This window comes from Typopeltis vanoorti, chromosome 10 (assembly GCF_054136105.1).
Source record: "Typopeltis vanoorti isolate ZY-2024b chromosome 10, IOZ_Tvanoo_1.0, whole genome shotgun sequence".
Classification (NCBI taxonomy): domain Eukaryota; kingdom Metazoa; phylum Arthropoda; class Arachnida; order Uropygi; family Thelyphonidae; genus Typopeltis; species Typopeltis vanoorti.
This window is the reverse complement of record NC_143558.1, coordinates 126,640,995-126,662,674: the sequence shown is the minus strand read 5'-3', so window position 1 is coordinate 126,662,674 and position 21,680 is coordinate 126,640,995. Positions and strand designations below refer to the sequence as shown.

The 21,680-nt window shown below is 35.1% G+C and overlaps 1 protein-coding gene across 1 annotated transcript in view; it reads left to right on the top strand.

The window, feature by feature from the left end:
- LOC150102777 (SID1 transmembrane family member 1-like) overlaps positions 1-21,680 on the top strand; it is a 582,520-nt gene that overhangs the window by 113,726 nt on the left and 447,114 nt on the right. The window contains exon 7 of the mRNA XM_090399394.1: positions 6,854-6,910. Within this exon, the coding sequence (XP_090255520.1) occupies positions 6,854-6,910 (57 nt within the window). The remainder of the gene's footprint in view (positions 1-6,853; positions 6,911-21,680) is intronic.

Genomic DNA, 21,680 nt, shown 5'->3' with positions numbered 1-21,680 from the left:
TAATAATAATAGTATTATTATTATCTATTTCCATCCTTTGCAACTTGTACACCAACTTATCATGTGGCAGTCTATCAAACGAAGTCCAAGAATATCATTGTATATGATTCTCCCTTATCTAACACACACCTGTTACCCTATCATAAAATGCAAGTAAATTGCTAAAATAGGACCTACCCTTTAGGAATCCATGCTGACCATCATAAAGAATGCTGTGTCAATCAACCCTATACTGTATTCTCTTCCTAACCTATCTCTCTTTCTCTCCCCAACACCTTGACCACAACCATAGTTATAGACTGGTTGGAAGGCTATAATTGAAAACTTAGGTCCTAGAATCATGCTTGTGGAGTAGTACTATTTTGCCTTTTTTCCACCTTAAGAACCTTACCCATTTCAAGACTTTCATTAAATAATCAGGTCAAAGACATAGCCAACTGTGCTGAATGTTCTTTAACATTACATGGTGATATGCCATCCATTCCCACATCCTTATTAACATCTAACCCAACCAACACCTGATATACCTCTGATTCTTTCACTTCCAATTCTCTTAATACTGCCTCCCTTCTATATATTGTATAGCATCATTTACACCAGTATGATTTACGCTGATAAAATTCTCGTTCAATAATTCCATTATATCCTTTGCAACTGTTATTTTGCTGCCATAATTATTCTTTCTCATGTTTGCCATTTCCTTTCATACTGCACCTTTTCTTTCTTTACCATGCTCATCATCTTTCTAGCCTGCACTTTATACTCTTTATGGATCCGATCACCACCAGCTGTCTTGTACCTCCTCCATAACATTTTCTTTTCTAGCACAGCTTGCTTGATTTCACTGTTCATCCATTTTACTTCTACTCTGTTTACTCGCTCTTGGTATGCAGTTATACATTGCTTTTGTCAGATAGTGCCTTGTGAGTTTCCATGCATTGTCAACATCTTTTCAACCCAGCTCATCTATTGAACATACTGATGCTGACTACAGAGCTTCCTGTAATCACCCACTTTATACTTCCATATATATATATATATATATATATATATATATACACATATATATCCACTTCCCAACGAAGTACCTCATGATCACTTTCACCAACTGGTGGCAGTGCCAACACCTCATTGACAGCTACATCTTGTGACGTTATCCCCAAAACATTACTCTAATTGCTTTAGTCACATGCTTCTTAAGTTATTTGTCTCTCAGAAATCCAATAAACTTACTCTCCTTATCTCCCCACACTATCTCCTCCTTCAGTTCTGTATTCCTGTAATTAAAGTTGTAATTAAAGTCTTCCATCAGGATCACCTTTATACATGTCCAACTAATTTGCCTAAACATTTCACAATCAGTATTCTCTACATTTCCTGGCCTATAACAGCATCCTATTAGATATACTAGCCAGTTTATTTCAACTTCACACCACACAGATTCATAATCTGTGCATGCACTATCAACTTCCACACTTTGTGGACACAATTCCTCTGTAATCATTAGCAGCACTCTTCCCCCCCCCCATCTTTTCACATTTCTATCCTTCCGAATAATTATATATTCTATTTCTATTCTCAACATCACATCCTCCTCAGACTAGCAAGTTACACTTATTCCAATTTTGTTTGTGCATACTGACTCAATCAATGCAACGAACTCAGCTCTTTTCTTTTGAATACTCATTACATTTGTGTATAAACATAACAATCCCTGTGTCCTTGAGGCCATTTTACCAGACCAAATATTCTCTATTCCTCAGTTATAGACAGGTAGTGGTCAGTCTGACCACTCCTGTTTCCCTGATCTTGACTCTTATTTCTATTCCTGTCTGTCTCATCCTCACCTTGTGCTGATGCACCACACTTCTACTTCATATCCATCTTCCTTTTGTCATTCAATCTGTTTAGTTATACTATCCTGCTTCATAAGCACTTGGTCATTTACTACATTAACTTCTTGATTCTGTGCCTTCTCAGAAAATAATAGCCTTTCTAAATGCCCAAAACCAAACCCATTCAAATGCAGTCCATCATATTAATGTTCCATCAAAAAAATAAGTAGAAAAGAAATACAGCATAAAAACTGCCTTTAAACTTCCTACTAAACCAAGACATTCAGCATATCTAAAGATTCCACTCTCCCTTCACATCCAGGGTATACCAAGTTAAATATACATGTACCTTCTGTACATTGATGAAATTGGATGCACAGTTGATATCAGAAAAAAAAAAAGAACACCAAAACCATACATATCCATCTTGGAGAAACAGGCCTTTCTGACCATGCACTTGGAGACCTTCCATGGAATTGATTGGAAAGGCACTCAGTTCATGCACCACACAAGAACATGGTATGAAAAGAAATTTAAACAGGTGTGAAACACAAAACAACCAAATGTAATCAAAAGTGACATGCTAAAAATCTCCTAGTTTTGGACAACATATGCAACCCTGACAAAAAGCTTAACATCATATAATAGCAACATGAAAGTGAAAATAACTTCAAAAGCCAATAATAAATCAGTCACTCCCCCCTCTTGTTCTCCCCCCACAGGTGTGTGTATTAAAGCAGCGCTTCCCAAACTGTGGGCCGAGGGCCCCCTTGGGGGCCTAGGATTTGCTGAAGGAGACCGTGAAATAATGAAAACAAATTTAAAATGTTTTAAGACTAAGTAGATTTTTCTTATCTTAAAAGAAACGTATTTAACTTTTATTATTTTTTTTGTTATTTTTTATATTTTAATGGAAAAATTCACACATTGGTGTTGGTTCACAAACTTTGCTTCCTGCATATTTCAGCGCTTTATGAATATTAGTAATTGTATGTTTATTCATATAAGTTTCATTTCAAAGCAGTGGTTAATTGTATTTACTTTGAATGCTCTTCGGGGAAGCTCCAAATCTTCCTGTCCCTTTCATCATGCGCTCGGAATCAGGAATGTTGATATTGACTATATACATATCAAAACTCGTTTTATATTTAGCCGGCCTGGTTGGCCGAGTGGTTAGCGTATCTGCTCTCCAAACTAAAGGCTGCAGGTTCAAATCCCGCAGTGGGCATGGATGTTTGTGATTGTCTGTGAAAATACTAGTGGTAGTGGTCAGCGGTAGATGGCGTTGGTATAGACGGTGAAGGTAGTTGCAATTAGTGGCGTGGTGGAGAAGGAGAGTTTTATAAAGTAGGTGCCCTCCCTTGATGAGTCTTTGGACTCCCTGAAGGTGTTACGAATAATAAAATATTATCACAGTCATCCGAGCTAGTTTTCTGTTACCAATAAAAGTTTCGCATATACTTCACACATGAAAAAAAAGCTTAAACAAGTTCATGTGGGGAGATAGTAACTGCTTGCAGTGGTAAACAACACGCACTCCCTAACAGCCACTATACTGCAGAGGCAATAAAAACAAGTACTTTTATTATGCCAGTGAATAAGATATGAGGAGTCTGTGTAATATATTTCTCAGCAAATAGTGCAATTAGAGACAACTGGGATAAAAACACACTAATTAATGAATTAGTGTCCCCTCATACAGAAACTATGCTATATAGACTGAAACAAAATCATATGTTGCATGGGCAAACACAGTATCTAACTAAAAATTATTGTTATTAATTAGATGTGTGTGAGTTCGATTTCCCAAGGCAGCAATAAAATTCAACCGAACGTGTTAAAATTCATAAAAGTGTTAAAACTAAGTAATATATATATATAATGAATGTTATGGCAGTTTTGCATATGGAATTCGGTTGAAGAGAGTTAGCATTTCAACTCAATTGTCAGCTATGCTTTTATCTTTCAGTTGCACGATCTTTTGTTAATACCGCACCAATCATATGCACGTTTTAATAACCTGCCTTTGCTGTCTGTTTAGCGTTAGGTGGCTTAATTACTGTAAAGGGAGAAAAGTGAAAAAAGAGAAAAATGTTCCTGGTCCGGGGATTCCCTTATTCAGGTAATATTCACTCATTTCATGTTGTTAGTCTGTGGTGTGCCAGTATCAGTAAGTGGTGATATTATTTGATCGATTCTACGTTAAAAATTTGACCCTGAGATGGATAAGTGGCTGATAAAAAAAAAAAAAAAAAAAAAAAAAAAAAAAACAATCCAGCAAACAATCAGAAGAAGCAGAAACAGACTCAAAAAAAAAGGACAGTATTTCATATTTTACCAGAACAGTCCGCGTCGTCTTCAGCATCAAACGGTAAGATGCAAAAAATGTCGCATGAAAAAATTCGAAAATACGATCCTTCTTATTTGAAATATGGGTTTGTACCATCATATAATAATCCAAACAAACCTATGTGTGTAATCTGCTGTAAACAGTTATCAAATGATTGCATTCGACCCGGAAAACTTTGTCGCCATTTAGATACTGTTCATGGGGAATATAAGAGTAAGACAATTGAGTTTTTTCAAAGAAAGGCTGAAGAATTTAAACGACAAACTAAATGTTTTTCAAAGCATGCTAAACTGAATGACAAATTAGTAAAAGTATCTTTCGAAATTGCTTTGTTAATTGCAAAAACAAAGAAACCTCATACAATTGGTGAAGACCTCGTCTTACCAGCAGCAATAAAAATTTGCGAAACTATCTATGGTTCCGAAATATCAGAACCTTTAAAAAAAATTCCAGTGTCTAATAACACAATTAAAAGAAGAATAGATTGCATTGCTGATAATATCATGTCCACATTAATTTCACGAATCAAACAAAGTAATGCATTTGCCATTCAGCTTGATGAATCTACGGATAATACAAAGGACGCTAATTTAATGGTTTTTGTTAGATACCTCTGTAATTTTCAAATTCATGAAGATCTGTTTTGCAGAAATCTTTCCGGTACAACCAAAGGAAAAGATATATTTGAAAAAGTGAATAATTTTTTTAAAGAATATGAACTTGATTGGCAAAAGTGCATCGGGATTTGCACTGATGGTGCCGGAGCTATGACAGGGAGAATTTCAGGTTTTGTAGCAAAAGTAAAACAAGTTTTTCCGAATGCAAGACATGTTCATTGCCTTATCCATAGAGAAAACTTAGTATTTCGACAAATGGAAGAATCGCTGAGTAAAGTGTTATCAGAAGTTTCTACTGTAGTTAATTATATAAAAAGTAATGCTACTAATTCAAGACTGTTTCGTATTTTATGCCAAGAGATGGATTCCAATTATGACACTCTTTTATATCACACATAAGTAAGGTGGTTGTCCCACGGAAAAGTTCTAAAACTAGTTTTAATATTGAAAGATGAACTATGAATTTTTCTTCTTGATAAGAATCCCATGTTAGCATCTCATTTTTGTGATCAAAATTGGTTGTGTTTCATTTCTTATCTGTCGGATTTTTTCGAAAAAGTTAATGAATTGAATCTTTCTCTGCAAGGAAAAAGCACCAATATATTAACACTAAACATTAAATTGCAAGCATTTCAAAGTAAACTTTCTGCGTGGTTAAAAAGTTTTAAGGATAATAAAATGGAAATGTTTACTTCTCTTCATAAATATGTCAAAGAAAATAATATTTTACTATCAACAGAAAATAAAAGGATAATAATTAACCACCTCACAAATTCCATGTTTTTTTTTTTTGAAAAATATTTTCCTAATTTGAATGAAGATAAAGAATATGATTGGATAAGAACACCATTTGCTCCTTCTCTACAATTTAGCAATCTTCCAGTCATCCCAAGAAGAACTAATTGATATGAGAGCAGATTCAACCCTCGAGTCAGAATTTATTAACAGTGATTTATCCGAATTTTGGATTCGACGACAAAAAGAATGTTCTTCGTTAGCAAAAGCAGCCTTAAATATGTTAATTCCTTTCGCATCTACATACCTTTGTGAAACAGCATTTTCATCGTTATTGGTAATTAAAAATAAACATAGGTCCTGCTTATCAATGGAAGAATTGGAAAGAAATCTAAGAATAGCCATTTCAAATATTTCACCTGATATTGACTATTTGTGTAGCAGTATTGAAACACATCCATCACATTAAATTGTTATTAAACTTCTTTTATGTTTTTAATTCTTTCTTTATTACTAATCGTCTTACGTTTCATGTGCTTGTGTACAATATGCAAATGTACAATAACAATATATCTATCTATATAAAAAATCTGAGATAATGTGCCATGTCAAATATGTATGTAAGATGCTAAAAATGTAATATTTGCATTTGATTTTTACAATATTCGCTGTGTATGTTTTGTATTGAATATAAATACAATAAATATTATAATAATATATGTCTCAGTTACGATTTTTTTTCGAGGGGGGGGCGTGAAATATTTTAATTTTTATAAAGGGGGCCCTGACATCCAGAAGTTTGGGAAGCACTGTATTAAAGGATTCTAGGCCAAACCATTGAAAGAATACAGTAATCTAAAGTATTAAGAATACAATTAAGGTATGAAAATAAGATATCATAAATAAGAATGTTCTGATTAGCTGATATGATTATTAATCTTACATGCTTTTTTTTTAATAAAAAATTTCATGTTAGCTATTATTCTGTCAGTTTGTTGGATTTCAGAAAGGCATAGGTGCCATGCTTATGTGAAAAGGAATTTGCAGGGTGTAATTTCGGCTGTGATTATTTTAGCTGCAATTTGTGCCATTGCAATCTAGACCTCACCTCCTATCAAGAATAGAAAGTTCGGTCTTGATGTCTGTAAACAATGGTATATGGCATTTATGATATGAATATTGGTAGATGCTTGTATTTGGTATATATTTTGATACAAATGAAGCATTTTAATGTGTGATGCATGTATTCATTTTACTTTCAATTATTTCATTATCTCAGTTATGTATATAATAGTTGTGAAATTTAATTTTTCTAGCTGGATTGAACCAAAGATTGAAGCAAGCAAAGTTAGTTGTATTTGCTACTATATCTGGTAAGTCAGTAATCATGCTAATGCAAATTACACTAAAAGAACTTATAATTTGTGATATGTAAATTATTTAACTTTTTAAATTCAGACATTTCCAAGTTTTATTACGATCTTGAATTTCAGAGATTGTCTACAACTAATGAATTTGTAGTTTTATTTTGAATAAAACTACAAAGTTTGATGGATCAGTTGTTAATACCACTTGATAGTTGCTAACTCAGTTTTGCAAAGTACTCACAGTGACAATCAGTAGAAATGTTTAGGCCGTGTGTGTGTGTGTGTGTGTGTGTGTGTGTGTGTGTGTGTGTGTGTGTGTGTGTGTGTGTGTGTGTGTGTGTGTGTGTGTTGGAGAGAAGGGGCTTAGAAATCTCTGTAAATGAAGAGAATGAGCAGGTATGAAGATCAGTGGTAATTCTGTGATGTGGAAAATATTGAAATAATTATAAATGTAAGAATTGTTTGGTACAGCCTTTGGCATTTGTTGATCAGGAGTGTGTTGAATAACTGCTTTTCTGTATGTTTTTTTTACTTTTTTTTAAAAATTTCTTTATTGGAATGTTAAATGTACTCTGTGAAGTACATGTACTCCACATAGCACATGAGTAATTCGTGTAATTTATCTCAAATATGTTTTCGTTTATCTCAAAGTACATGTAATTTATCTCAAATTTGTGTTAGTATAGTGTGAGGTTTAGGTTGACAAGAAGAGATTTTTAGTTGGATGCTGTTATTGGCCATGGAATGTGGAGAGTAGTGATGAAGAAATGTATAATGGACTTGGGTTAGCAAACAAATGAAGGTTGATCGTTATGGGTGATTTTAATTATGGTAAGATAGAACTGGAAAGTGAGTTTTTCAAGCATGTGAGAGACAACTATCTTAGGCAGAGTATAAGGCAGGACACAGGAGGAGGATTTGAGAGTCTTAGAATCTTAGATCTAATCATTTCATCAGAGGATGTGATTGTTAATGGGTTGTCATGTTTCCCCCAGTTGATGAGAGTGATCATGAGGTGATCATATGTGTGGTGGCCAGCCACGTGAAGACTTTTGTGAGGTAAGGATATATGAGGAACTGCCAGGCTGGTGATTATGAGAAGCTTTGAATATATTCTGAAAATCAAAGGGCTGAATAAGATAGGTGTCGAATGGATGAATGAAGGAATGTAATACAAAATTTATAAGAATTAGGATAGTGTGGAGGCAGCACAATATGATTAATGGTAACAATCAGTTTTATAAGGAGTATAAAGAGCAGGCCAGGAAGCTGACTCATTTAGTAAGGACAGCAAAACTGGAGTACTAAAAGAAATTAGCAAAACAGACCAAGAAAAAACCTCGAGTTTTTTTAGATATGTTGCAAGTACAAGGAATAATGATTATGGAAAGATGATATTAATAGGTGAAAATGGTGTAAGGGTATAGTTCGCCTACAGATTAGAGACCCTTCGACACTTCTGCGCATGTCACAAAAAGGAGAATCCATTCCGATAATAGGGTAATCAATCCGTATTGCGGGATGAGTTGTTTATTATTACACATCGGAAAATTAACTTCTGTTTTATGATCATTGTAGTTAACTATGTTGCTTGTATAACAGTAGGAAAAATTTACCTATAAAGCACGTGATTTCACGTGTTGGCGACCAATTCGCATGTCCTTCATTTCTTTCTCCCCTTCAGCATGAATCGACTATTCTTGGCAAGTTTCCAAGTGGAGATCTCAGAAGCGTGGGCATACTATAACTGCTACAGAAGAAGTTATAAGGGTGTTTTATTCCCTTCAAGGTGAAATCATGAGAAGCTGAAATGTAGAGGAAATAGGAGAGGATGGTTCAGTTGTGAGTAGGAGGAATATGAGGGAATAAATAATCTTGATATCAATAAGGCAATTGCATTTGATGATGTATCACAGTGTTTCTTAAGGTAGTTGTTCCAGGGAGTTGGCATTAGCATGCCTATAGCATTGATCCCAAGAGAGTGGAAAGAAGGTAAAATTGTTTCACTGAAAAAATGGTGATAAGACTGTAATTATGAATTGTAGGTCAATCTGTATGTCTGGAGTTGTGGTTAAGGTATTGGAGAGATTCATGAGAACAAGATAGAGAAATGGGTTGATAGCAGCAGTACTCTCTGGGATTGTTAGCATGTGTTTGATGAAGGGGGGGATAATGTTTTACATAGTTATGTACTAATAACAAGGTGGGAAATATATTGGACATGAGAGATGAGTATGCAGTAGTATACTTACATTTTGCAAAAGATTTTGATAGACTGTCATGTGACAAACTGTTAACTAAATCGAAACGGGTGGAATTGGATAGAGTGGTGAGTTAGGTCAGTGACTGGCTATCAGATAGGTATCAAAAAGTTACATTTGGGAGGGGGGGGGGGTATCCCAAAAGTTGGAAAGTCATGGTATGCTGTAGGGGCATGTTTTGGGACTGTTGTTCAACTCCTATGTTAATGATATTGAGATGGTTTAACCTTTAATATACAACTGTTTCCAGATGTTACAAAATTTGAGAGAAAAATGCAGAGACAAGCAAATAGTTTTGGCCTTACAGAAAGACGTGAATAAATTGTGTGAATGAGAAGGTAAGTGGAACTGTCAGTTCAGTGTTCAAAGTATATGGTTTTTTTTGAAATTTGGTAAGCAACGACTGGATGCAAAGCATACCTTCAGTAAAGAAACTTTGAACAAGGTAGAGGAGTTGAGAAATCTGGCAGTGGTGATGGACAAGGACCTGAAATTCAGTGGTCACATTATACACCTTGTGAACTACTCACATTGGATAATGGCAGTGATTCAGAGGGCCATGACATGAAGAAATAAAGAAGTTATGATTCCATTGTATAAGGCCTTGATCAGGCCTCAAATGGATTATTGTGCCAATATTTCATCACCTGGTTATTGTGGTGATGAGTGTGAGTTAGAAAGGTTAATGAAAAGAGTCAAAAAGGTGGTAACTGGTCTTTGGAATGTGAAGAGAGATTGAAGGAATGTAATTTGCAAAGCAGTGTGATTAGGAGGAGGGTGTAGGAATGAATTTACAGCATTGTTTGATCAGCTTTATGTGTACGATAGCATGTAATCCCATGATGAGTCTCTAACTCCATGGATGGGTGATTTTAATAATAATAACAGTAATGGAAAAGAAGTGGAACTGGCAGAAGATCTAGAGAAGTACCTGTTGACATAATTGGTGTTACTGTAATGAAGACAAAAATGGGTGAAATTTTTCTAAATAGTAACTATAAGATGTCATATTCAGGCAATAAAGATCAAGGAATGGAAACACTAGCTACAGTACTCAACAACACAAAGCATGAGAATAATCTTGAATGTTAGGCAGTGAATGAGTAATTGGACTATGAGACTTACGTTTGCTTTGGTCCAAAATAAAGTTCTACTGAGAAAGAAGTGGAGGAATTTTTCAAGTCATCAGAGAATACAGCTGATATAAAGAAAAAGGAAACACTGGTTCTTCTTGGAGATTTATAGGAAATTAATACCAGACATAGAATTGCATCTGGAAAATTTGGAGAAAAGGTTCAAGCTAATAATAATGGTAAGTACCTGCTGGATTTCTGTTCTGTATACAAACTAATCTTCACTTACTCTGGACTCAAGGATATATAGGGGATTTGAAATAAGAAATGAGAAATGATCACCATTTACTTTGAGTAGCTAAAATTGAATATCATATTCACAAGAAAATATGTAAGAACCTTGAGTTGTTTTCATGGTTAAGTAGAAACTTAAGTATAAGATATTCAAGGAAAAGACAAGAACCAAACCTTGGAGGCTCATCAGAAAATCCTGAAGAAAACATTGATCGATTCAGCCAGGGAATCATATGTTGAAGTTGTATGCATAGTGCACTCAAGAAGTTAAAGAGGCAAATGGAAAAGAAAAAAAAAGCATTTGAAAGTTTCTGGCAAGTAAATTAGCATATGCAATGAGAGAATGTCAGAGAAGAAACAATGTCAGAAAGCCATTCGAGGAGCAACATGTAAAACCAAAGTCTTGGGAATACTTCAGTAACAATATAGATGTTAAATATCAGGAAAAAACGAATTGTTCTAGAGAATATTGAAAAAAACATAGAAGTGGAGAAGAGAGTACTATAAAAGGAATCAGAATAGTATGAAAACTAAATATATCTTAGATGTTTGGAGTAATTATTTTGTAAGACTGTTAAATGAAACAAGAAATGATAGGACGGAGGTAGAAAATATTCAAGAGGAATGCAGGCAGGACTACATATCGATATTTGAGGAGGAAAAGTAGTTAAACTGAAATATGGAAAGGCAGCTGGAGTACATGGTATGTGACCACAAATACTCAAATATGGAGGCATAAAATTTCACAGCAGCTGCACAGCATAATTCAGAAAGCTTGGTTGGAAGATTGAATTCCAGATTATTAGAGCAGAGCTTGAGTTCATATTACCCATCTATAAAAAGTAGAAATAAAACTGAATGTGCAAATTACAGAGAAATTTTCCTACTGAATATTCCAAGTAAACTTTATACATCTAATTGAGAAGAGGTAGAGCTAGATACTTGGATTGGCTCAGCAAGCAATATTGTGGGAGCTTGGCCGTTTGGTAGTATCGGAGCGGGAGTTAATCTAGAAGGCAAAGCTGGCTGTCTTCAATACAGTCTATGTCCCCATCCTCACCTATGGTCATGAGAGTTAGGTAATGACCGAAAGAATGCAGACACGAATCCAAGCGGTTGAAATGAGGTTCCTTCGAGGGGTTGTAGGGCTGACAAGACTTGGCAGAGTCAGAAGCTCTACAATTTGGGAAACCCTCAATACTCAACTGTTGCTTCTCCATGTTGAGAGATCACAGTTATGTTGGTACAGGATGCCACAAGAGAGACTTCCCAGCAGGCCCTTTTTGCCAAGCCAGAGGGTGGGAGGCCATGTGGAAGGCCAAGGACTCGCTGAATAGATTATATCCAAAACCTTGGGTGGACACGTTTGGGAGTCCCACCAGAACACCTGAGCTTGGTGGCAGAGGATTGTGACCATTGGAAGTTCCTCATTCAGCTGCTGCTGCCGCCCACAACCCAGTTAGGAAAGGTGGGCCTTGAAGATGAATGAATGAATTGAGAAGAGGTTAAGAAAAATTGAACTGAAATTTGGAAAAGAACAAGCTGGATTCCAGTGAAACTGGAGTTGTCAGGATTTTCCCTTTAAGATGGATAGTTGAGAGATCATTGGAATTTGACAAGGATCAAGTTCTGTAGATTTGGAAAAGGCATACGATATGGTGCCAAGAGAAAATCTTTTCAAAACACAACACTAATTAGATGATTTAAATGGGACATTGTACTAATGAATACACAGTCTGTATTTAATTTTGTGTCAGCAGTTAAATTGAAGGTAGAAATGGAAAATGATTTCATGAAGAAAAGTGAATTTAACTTGATATCAAAATTTTGTAAATGTTAATCTTGGCCTTATTATGTTGATGATAATATACTTCTAAATTAATCCAGTAGTAAGTAAATGCTTTGACAGATGCATCATGAAAATCACCCAAAAACACCAAAAAACTAAAAATAGGGAGAAATACACAAAACTTCAACTTCTTTCAAAATGATGAACCTGTTGAGTATATGAAATATTTCAGCAGTGTCATGCAATTTTTAATGAAGACAGTACATTAAATACAGTTGACCACTGAACAACATGGGTTTGAAATGCATGGGTCCACTTATATGCTGATTTTTTTCAATAAATATATTGGAAAATTTTTTGAAGATTTGCAACATTTTGAAAAGACTTGCAGATGGATCGCGTAACCTAGAAATATTGAAAGAATTAAGAAAATGTTAGGTATGTCACAAATGCATAAAATATATGTAGTACTAGTCTATTTTATCATTCACTACCAAATATATACAAATCCATTATAAAAAGTTAAAATTTATCAAACTTATGCATACAAACGCTTGCAGATCATACATGGCACCATTCAATTCAGTATTAAATCATAACTGCATAAAATTAACTGCGGTACATACTGTACTACTGTAATAATTTTGTAGCCACCTCCTGTTGCAATTACAGCAAGCTCAAATGTTGTGAATATCCACTTAAAATGCTAATAATCTCCACACAAGCAGTTCGTCTCTTTAGTAAATTGCATATTACAGTAAAAAATGATCTCTCGCTGGTCTCACATATTTTTCATCGTGTTTAGTGCAATACCATAAACCTTGAATAACACTGTGGGACCTATACGAAGTACCACTACCGATGTTGGAATTGTTCCCAAGGAGCAGAGAAAAGTCATGATATTACAAGAAAAAGTTCATTTCATTGATATGTACCATAGATTAAGGTCTGCAGTTGCTAGCCCTTTCAGGATAAATGAATCCAGTGTAAAAAAAAAAAGGAAATTTGTGAACCACACCTGCAGCCATGCCAGTAGGTGCAAAAACCTATGTAATTTTATTATTATTATTATTATTATTATTATGTGAGCATTTCCATGGAGTCCAAAGGCTCATTGCAGGAGACCCAATCTATCACACCACTCCTTGAATCCATTAACAGAAAAAGCACTCACAACTGATTCTGGCAACCCATTCCACTCATTCACCACTCTCCAAGCAAAAAATCTAGTCCTCACACCCCTACTAACCACACCTTTATTCAACTTCCAGGGATGACCCCTTGTTCTGGTTCCCCTAGCCAAATGCTGAAAAATTTCCCCTGCATCTATCCCATAAAATCCTTTAAGCAACTTAAATGTTTTTATCATATCCTCTCTTTTTCTCTTATCACAAATGCATAAAATATATGTAGATACTAGTCTGTTTTATCATTCACTACCAAATATACACAAATCCATTATAAAAAGTTGCAATTTATCAAATCTTATGTATACAAACACTTGCAGACACCTTCAATCTATCCTCATAGGGCACATTCCATGGGAAGCCACTCAACATTTTGGTCACTTGCCTCTGAATCTTCTCCACCACTTCCACATCCCCAAGAAACCCAAGGGATCAGACTTGAGCACAGTAATCCAGATGTGAGTGTATCAAGGCATTATAAAGAGGAATTACAACTTCCTTATCTCTACTTGTTAATGTGTTCTTCACTATCCAAGTAATCTTATGTGCTAGCTTAGCAATATATATCCTCTAAACTTTAACTCTCTATCTATCTAAATCTCTAGCTTCATCTATTTCCTGGAGTGCAGTGCCATTAATGTGATACACAGCTTATACGATATTTATCCCAAAATGCATAACTTTATTTTTCTTGACATTAAACCAAGTGCCATTATCTTTTACCCATACTGACAGCCTATTCAAATCCTCCTGCAAGCTCTTCACATCTCCTTGATTAACTATCACTCTACCTAATTTCACATCATCAGTGAACAACTGAATACATCCTTTCAGGTTATTTCCTACATTATTTATGTACAAATTAAACAGCAATAGTCCCAGCACTTAACCTTGCTGCACACCACTAGTCACCTGTTTTTGTCTCGATTCTGCCCTTCCGTATACCACTTTTTGATATTTGTCCAGCAGCCACCCTCTAATCCACTTAACCAGTGTTATGTCCATCCCCAGTTGTTCTAATTTGCAGAACAGTGTTTCATGTGGTATTCAGTCGCCTTTGCAATAGCACTTACTTCTATTATAAAAAGTTAGTAAATTACTTAGGCATGACTGACCCTTCACAAAGCCATGTTGACCCTCATACAGTATCATATTTTTATCAATCCATCCTTGAATTCTCTTTTTTATCAATTTTTCTAATACTTTTACCACCACACCTGAGATACTGATTTGCTACTGTAGTCTTTGAACCTCCCTTATGCAAAAGAAATAATTTTGCCCTCTTTCCATTCCCTTGGAACTCTACCAGAGCTGACACTTAAATTAAGCAGCTTAGTCAAAGGCATTGCCAGTTCTCTTGCACATTCTCGCAAAACCCTAGCTGTTGTAAGAATGCAGTATACAACATGTGTTAATCGACTGTTTATGTTATCAACAACAGTAGGCTATTAATAGTTAAGTTTTTGGGGAGTTAAAAAGTTACATGCAGATTTTTGACTGAACAGGGGGTTGGCATCCCTAACCTCTGCATTGTTCTAGGGTCAACTGTATAAAAAAAGACAAAAGAATAAATGAAGCTGGTGCAGTGGGGATTAAACTGAATGAACTTATATAGAATAAGTAAGAAATCAGTCAAAACACTAAACTAGCAGTATAGAAGACAGTGTTACGTTATGGATCTGAAAGCTAGTTTAAACATAGAGCAATTGAAGACTAGAAACAATAGATTTGAGAGTTGTAAATAAAAGGAGGAGAGTGAACAAATGAATTCAATGGCAGAATTATGTTTAAAACAAAGAGACTCTTGATATTTGAAGAGACTCTTGATATTTCTAGTATTCAGGCATGTGTAAGCAAGCTAATCTCAGTTTATATGATGAGTTAAGCAGAATGGAAGAGGAAAGATATTAGCATAGTAGGTGTGGCAGGGAAAAAATGCATATGAAGACTGGGATGTATGGACTAATTCAGTTAGTAGTGCTTTAGAAGACTGACATATGAGATCTAATAATATTGGGGTCCTGAGAGATAACAGACTAATGTGGAAGAAAATTGTTGAGAGGAAGTTAGTAATAATAAACTTTTCATGTAGCGTTGTTATTTATTTTTTTTTTATATTACTCCCACACACACACACGAGTTGAAGAACCTCTTTATCAACTGCACCACATAATAAGGATGTCAAAGAACCTACTTATTGTAGAGTGCAGGTAAGGCCTGAGAAGTTATTATTATTATATGATACCTCCAGGGAGTCCAATGACTCATCGAGGGAGAGTGTGCCAACAGTATCAAATGATTGAAACCCTTCCAACTACTAACTGTGCTCAAACTTGCTTACCTTTTTACGTGAGCCATTAGTAGCAGAGGCTCTACCAATCGACCGACCTTTGCTGGCATTGTTGTTGATTTTGGAATATTTCTTGCAAAAAGCTGTTTCGTAGGACAGAAGTAGATGGAATAAAAGAGGAAGAGAAGCTTGTTCGATATGTTTACCATTGCAGAGTGAAGTATATTCTGTTGTTCTGCATATACGAAATGCCCTGCAGCACCCTGTATTAACAGGTGCAACAGGAAGTGGAGCAATGACAGTTAAGTACCTGTAGAACAGACACAGTGCCGAAGCATTGCATCTGTGAGATAGATATGAGGTGCATCTGTAAAAGAGGGATCATCTTTGCTTTCCTCTGGACAGCATCAAGTCTTTTTAGATAAAAAATGCACCAACTAAAACATGTAAACAGTATTCTAAGGATGGGTTGATATGGGATTTGTAAAAAAAAAAAAAAAAAAAAAAAAAGAGCTGGTTGGCTGTAGAATTCATCTTGATGAAAGAGAATGCCTAGTTTTTTGAATGCATGCTGAGCAAGCTGTTGATATCAGCAGAGCGTTCTGATCATGTCTGGTGATTTGTGTATTTCATTTGTTACTGAGGTGAAATGTTGGTCAGAAATATTGGAAGAATTAAATATTTTTAATCCCTTCTCAGTGCTTTTTCACTTAAGTCTCTAACATGAGGCTTGACTATTCTCTTGCAAAAGAGACCTCATCTCTCATACCCTTACTCTCAGTAATACACAGATCACCAGACATGATCAGAACTCTTTGATCAAGGCCCAGTTGGACCACAGAATCATGGTCAATTGGAAAAAGATCACCTTGCTTCATCACAATTAATTTTGTAGAGAAAGAGTGTTTTTGGAATCTGCAGCTGTTCTCAGAAATCAGCCTAATTCAGATGTAAGTCTCAGTCATATCACCTTTCTTTCTGATGGTTACTAGTGGCTGCTGTCTACAAATTCTCAATCTGTCTTCATAATCTGCCTGAAATAATTTTTAATATTATCTTTGTACTCTCTCTGCTGTATCAGAATCAGCATGGAAACCAGAAAACCACACCTGTGCACAGTATTATAAGTGAGGTCTTATTAAGGCCTTGTAAATAGGCAAAATTGACTTCCTTAACTTTATTGTAAGGTTCATTTCAGCATTGCAATTATCTTTTGAATTGCATTTGCAATCTTCAGTTTATGGCCCTTGAACTTTAGCTTCCTATGCACTAAAACTCCAAGATCCCTAGCCTCAGCAATTTCTTCTAGCGTAATCCCCAACATAATATGACATTGGATATCGTATCGCACTAGAGTGCATGACTTTACAATCATTTTGCATGTATATATATCAGCTGCATTGTATACTCTGCCTATCTTTGCATCATCAACAAATAGCTGTATGACTCCTTTCAAATCCTTCCTAATATCATTAATGTACAGATTGAATAACAGTGGACCAAGGACTGCTCCTTGTGGTACACCGCTGTTTACCTTAAATCTTGCAGACTCGCATCCCTCATATACCACCTTTTGATGTCTGTCAGTCAGTCATCCTCTTATCCAGTATTTTATAATCCAGTCCCATAATTCTCCAATTTATGTAACAGTTGTACATGCTCTGTCAAATATGTTAACCAAGTCCAAAAGTATCTTCCTTTATCCATTCCCATTTGAAATATCAAATGGTAATGGTTGTATCAGTAATATAGACATTGGGTTAAAGGCTGTTTGGTGTGTAATAGGTCACAGTATAAAATATACCCTTGATTGGTTGGTTGAATGGTTAGTGTATCAGCTCCCCATTCAACAGCCTGTAGGTTTGAATCCTGCCTTAATCATGAATGTTTGTCATTTTCTTTAAATGGGAGATGAATTTTGTTTGGTATAAGACCATCATTCTGCTTATTGGAGGGTCCTGAAGTAACTTGAAAAAGTTCTGCATTTTGTGTCTAGAGTAGGGTTTCCAGACCATTTAAAAAATAAAAATACAAAATATATATTTTGTATTTTTATAAATCCTGAGACCACCTGTGGTACTATAGATTATAAGCTATTTGTGGTGGGAGTCTCTCTCTCTCTCTCACACACACACACATATATATATATATATGTAGTAGGGTATTGCTGTTCCTAGATCATATCATGAAGGCAATAAACTGCATAGATGAATAAACTATTGATAGAAAGAAGAATATCATTACTAGAACTGTGGAGGTATGGATTGGAAAGGAGGAAGAAGCATGCAATATGAGAGAAAGAGAAATTACAGATCTGCTGAGGAATGACTACCAAAATCATTATATGAGGAAAGGAACCAATGCAAAACTGGATGAATCTAGAAATAGATCCACATGACAAGTTATGCCTCCAGTTGGTGAGAGTTGTCATGCAGTTTTGGATTGAGAGGTTACTTTGAATAATTCAAATTTTTCTGGGAGGGAATGTACTTTATTTGATTTGATAAAGTCTCATTTTCTCCAGACCTGAGCAATTCAGGTATATAGGCTTTTTATGTCCTGTTCCTGCTCTGCAGATGAAGTTGGTCTTTCCATCTTAGTCTTGGACGTCTGCAGTCTCTTCTTCCTGTAGGTTTATATTTATATGCTATTTTGGGAATCCTATTGTTGTTCATCCTTTCTATGTGGTGTAGCCAATTTTGCTGATATTCTTCTATTTCTTGTATGATGTTCTTTGTATCTAATTGTTCTCTTATTTTTATGTGTTTCTTTTTATCTAATCTAGTGAGTCCCAGGTGAGGTCTTAGAAACTTCATCTGTGCTGCTTCCAATCTTTGTCTGTTTCTTTGTTTTTGAATCCAGGTTTCACTTCCAAATTTGAGAGATGGTTTAGAGGTCATATTATTTAATCTTAATTGAGTTTCTTTAGTCATTTGTTTTTCAAAATTTCTTTTAATTATGCCATTCATTCTATTATAAATTTGTAGTCTTGCTTTCATTGTTTTAAAACCGAATAAGAAACTCAAAGATTGGAATCAAAGAGTTTCATGCCAAATATAGTAACTATAAAAGTATCGGCGACTACTAGCGTAAGCTAAAGCACGTTGTTCAAGTACGTAGTACAAACTAGGGCAACTTGTAGCAAAGGTGGGTAAAGTTCTGATCGCTATTCTTAGTATTTCCCATAATGTAAAACATCTCCTAGGAGATATATGATGTTATACATTATGGTGGGAGGTCACTACCCAGACCGGTTTCGATCTTTATTGAGATCTCATCAGTGAGTAGCTAGACCAAGTATAATACTAAGGGTATAGCGAAAGGAACTTATATACTTTGCTATACGAGTTAGCAAAAAGGTGCACCCATAAATTATTTAAAATAAAGAGCCAATTGGCTTCATTTCGGCAATGTGGGATTTAATATCCCCTTAATTTAAATAATGTTTACATCGCCAAAATGAAGCGTTGTAAATTTCATGCAGTCTTCCCGAATTTCATCTCATTTAGGGAAAATATTAATACAGTACGTGCAAAGAGAATATATCGTAAAGCCAAGTTAGACCCACTCAGTGAAAGAATTTCTAATACAAAAAGTAGTTTGGCCTTTTTGTTTAACGAAAAAAGATCTTTAATTGAAAAACTTGAACAGTTTCTGGATAATGATAGTTTTAATGAGTTTATTTCTAATAGTGAAGCAATAGCAACTGAGATACAGAATAATAATAAAACTCTTATCAGGAAATTTGAAAATCTTAGGAGAGTTCAAAATGCATTTGATATTTCAAAAGCCTGCATCAATCCAGACAAGGTAGTAATAAACAAATCCTTCCATATTCTCACAGATGCCGAAAAAGATATTCTTAGCAAAGGCTTTAATTTCATTCCTTCATCAAGGTTTATTCCAAAAGAATTTCTTCTTACTAAAATGAAAAAAAGCTACTTCTCTTCTGCCTACTCATTTGGCTAAACTTCTCCTTATGGAAACTACTTTTATCATTAACAATGCAAAACCTCCACAAGATAACATTTCTTCAGCTGAACGATAAGCTATTAGAAATCTAAAAAAAGAACAGAAATATAACAATTTTACCGGCAGATAAAGGTAATGCCACAGTTATCCTCGATACTCAAGAATATCATAATAAGATGCTTCTACTACTTGAAAGTGACACATATTCCATATTACAGGATGATCCAACACGGGAACTACAAAATTGTACTAACAACTTACTACAAAATACTAGTGAACTTCCTCGTGATGTACGTCTCTCTCTCTCTACGCTCCCTTCATCCACTTACACCACGTATCTATTCCAAAAATACATAAGGAAAACACTCCTCTTCATCCTATTGTCGAGGATATTGACTCTCCAACCTACAAACTATCAAAATATCTTGCAAAATATCTCAAGTCTTTTTCTAATAAGTCTTCATCGTTCATCAACAACACCTTAGATTTTGTATCTAGTATTAAAGATTTATCCATCAACGAGGATGATATTATAGCCAGTTTAGATATTATTTCATTATTCACAAATGTACCAACTGAAGAAGTATTAATATTATTAAAGGATAAATTATCCAAAAAAAAATTTGCTTTATTAAAGCATTGCGTTCAATCTGGCTACTTCCGATATCATGATACAATCTATAAACAGAACCAAGGCTTGGCAATGGAGAACCCTTTATCCCCATTCTGGTGAATATTTTCCTAGAAGTCTTTGAAACAAGAGCTACCTTCCTCTTCATTTAAACCAAAAGTTTGGAAACGTTATGTAGATGACGTTTTTATTATATGGAGTCATGGTGAAAACTCTCTCACAAATTTCCTTATCATCTAAATAACCAGCATCCAAATATAAAATTCACGGCAGAACTAGAACATGATAACTCCCTTCCTTTCCTGGATATAAAACTCTCAAGCTGTTGTGGAAAATTTAGAATCTCTATGTACAGAAAACCAATGCATACTAATAGATATCTTCACAGTCTTTCTCAATCATTTTCCACCACAGAAACTCGGAACTATTTCCACTTTGGGACACAGAGCTCGCTCTATTTTAAACGATCCAGGTGAGCTTCAAAAAGAAATTAATCACCTCTCACATCTTTTTGAACAAAATGGATATCATAAAAGAACAATTAAGAAATTTCTTATAGATCCTCCTAGGCACCACAATACAGAAACTGCCAATTTTAAAGGCAACATCTCAATCCCATACATCAGTTCGGTCTCCCAAAAATTGACAAAAGTCCTTCAAAAGTACAACATCAGGACGTGATTAACCACTCTTCCAAAAATCAGATCTCTTATAAGCCATTATAAGAGATCTGATTGATCTCTTATAATGGCTTATAAGAGATCTAAACCTAAGTATCATAATCCAAAATATCCTGGTGTATATAAACTATGGTGTGACTGTAATGTTCCTTATTACGGTCAAACTAATAAATCTGTTGAACTTCGCATGGAGGAGCATAAAAGAGACATCTCCTATAAAAGATCAGATGCTAGTGCCTTATCCAGCCATGTTGTCTTCTCTAATAATCCTCATGATAATTTTCAAGGTCACTCAGTTTCCTGGGATAGATCTGAAAACATTTTCCATTGCAAGGATGAATTTGAAAGAAAGATAGTGGAATCCAGGGAGATCGTCCTTAATCCTGAGCATTTGAACAGTAATTTGAGCTATAACATCCCTGAGAGCCATACTGCTGTTGTTCAATACTGGCGTTCTCGAGAGTCTACTACCACGCATACAATAAACAATGGCATGTAAATAGAACAACTGGAATTTTAATACAACGTTTTTTATTTTTAATTATCTAATACAATTAACCTGTGCTTCTCAGTTTTCTTAATATCTTCAGTCTTTTATT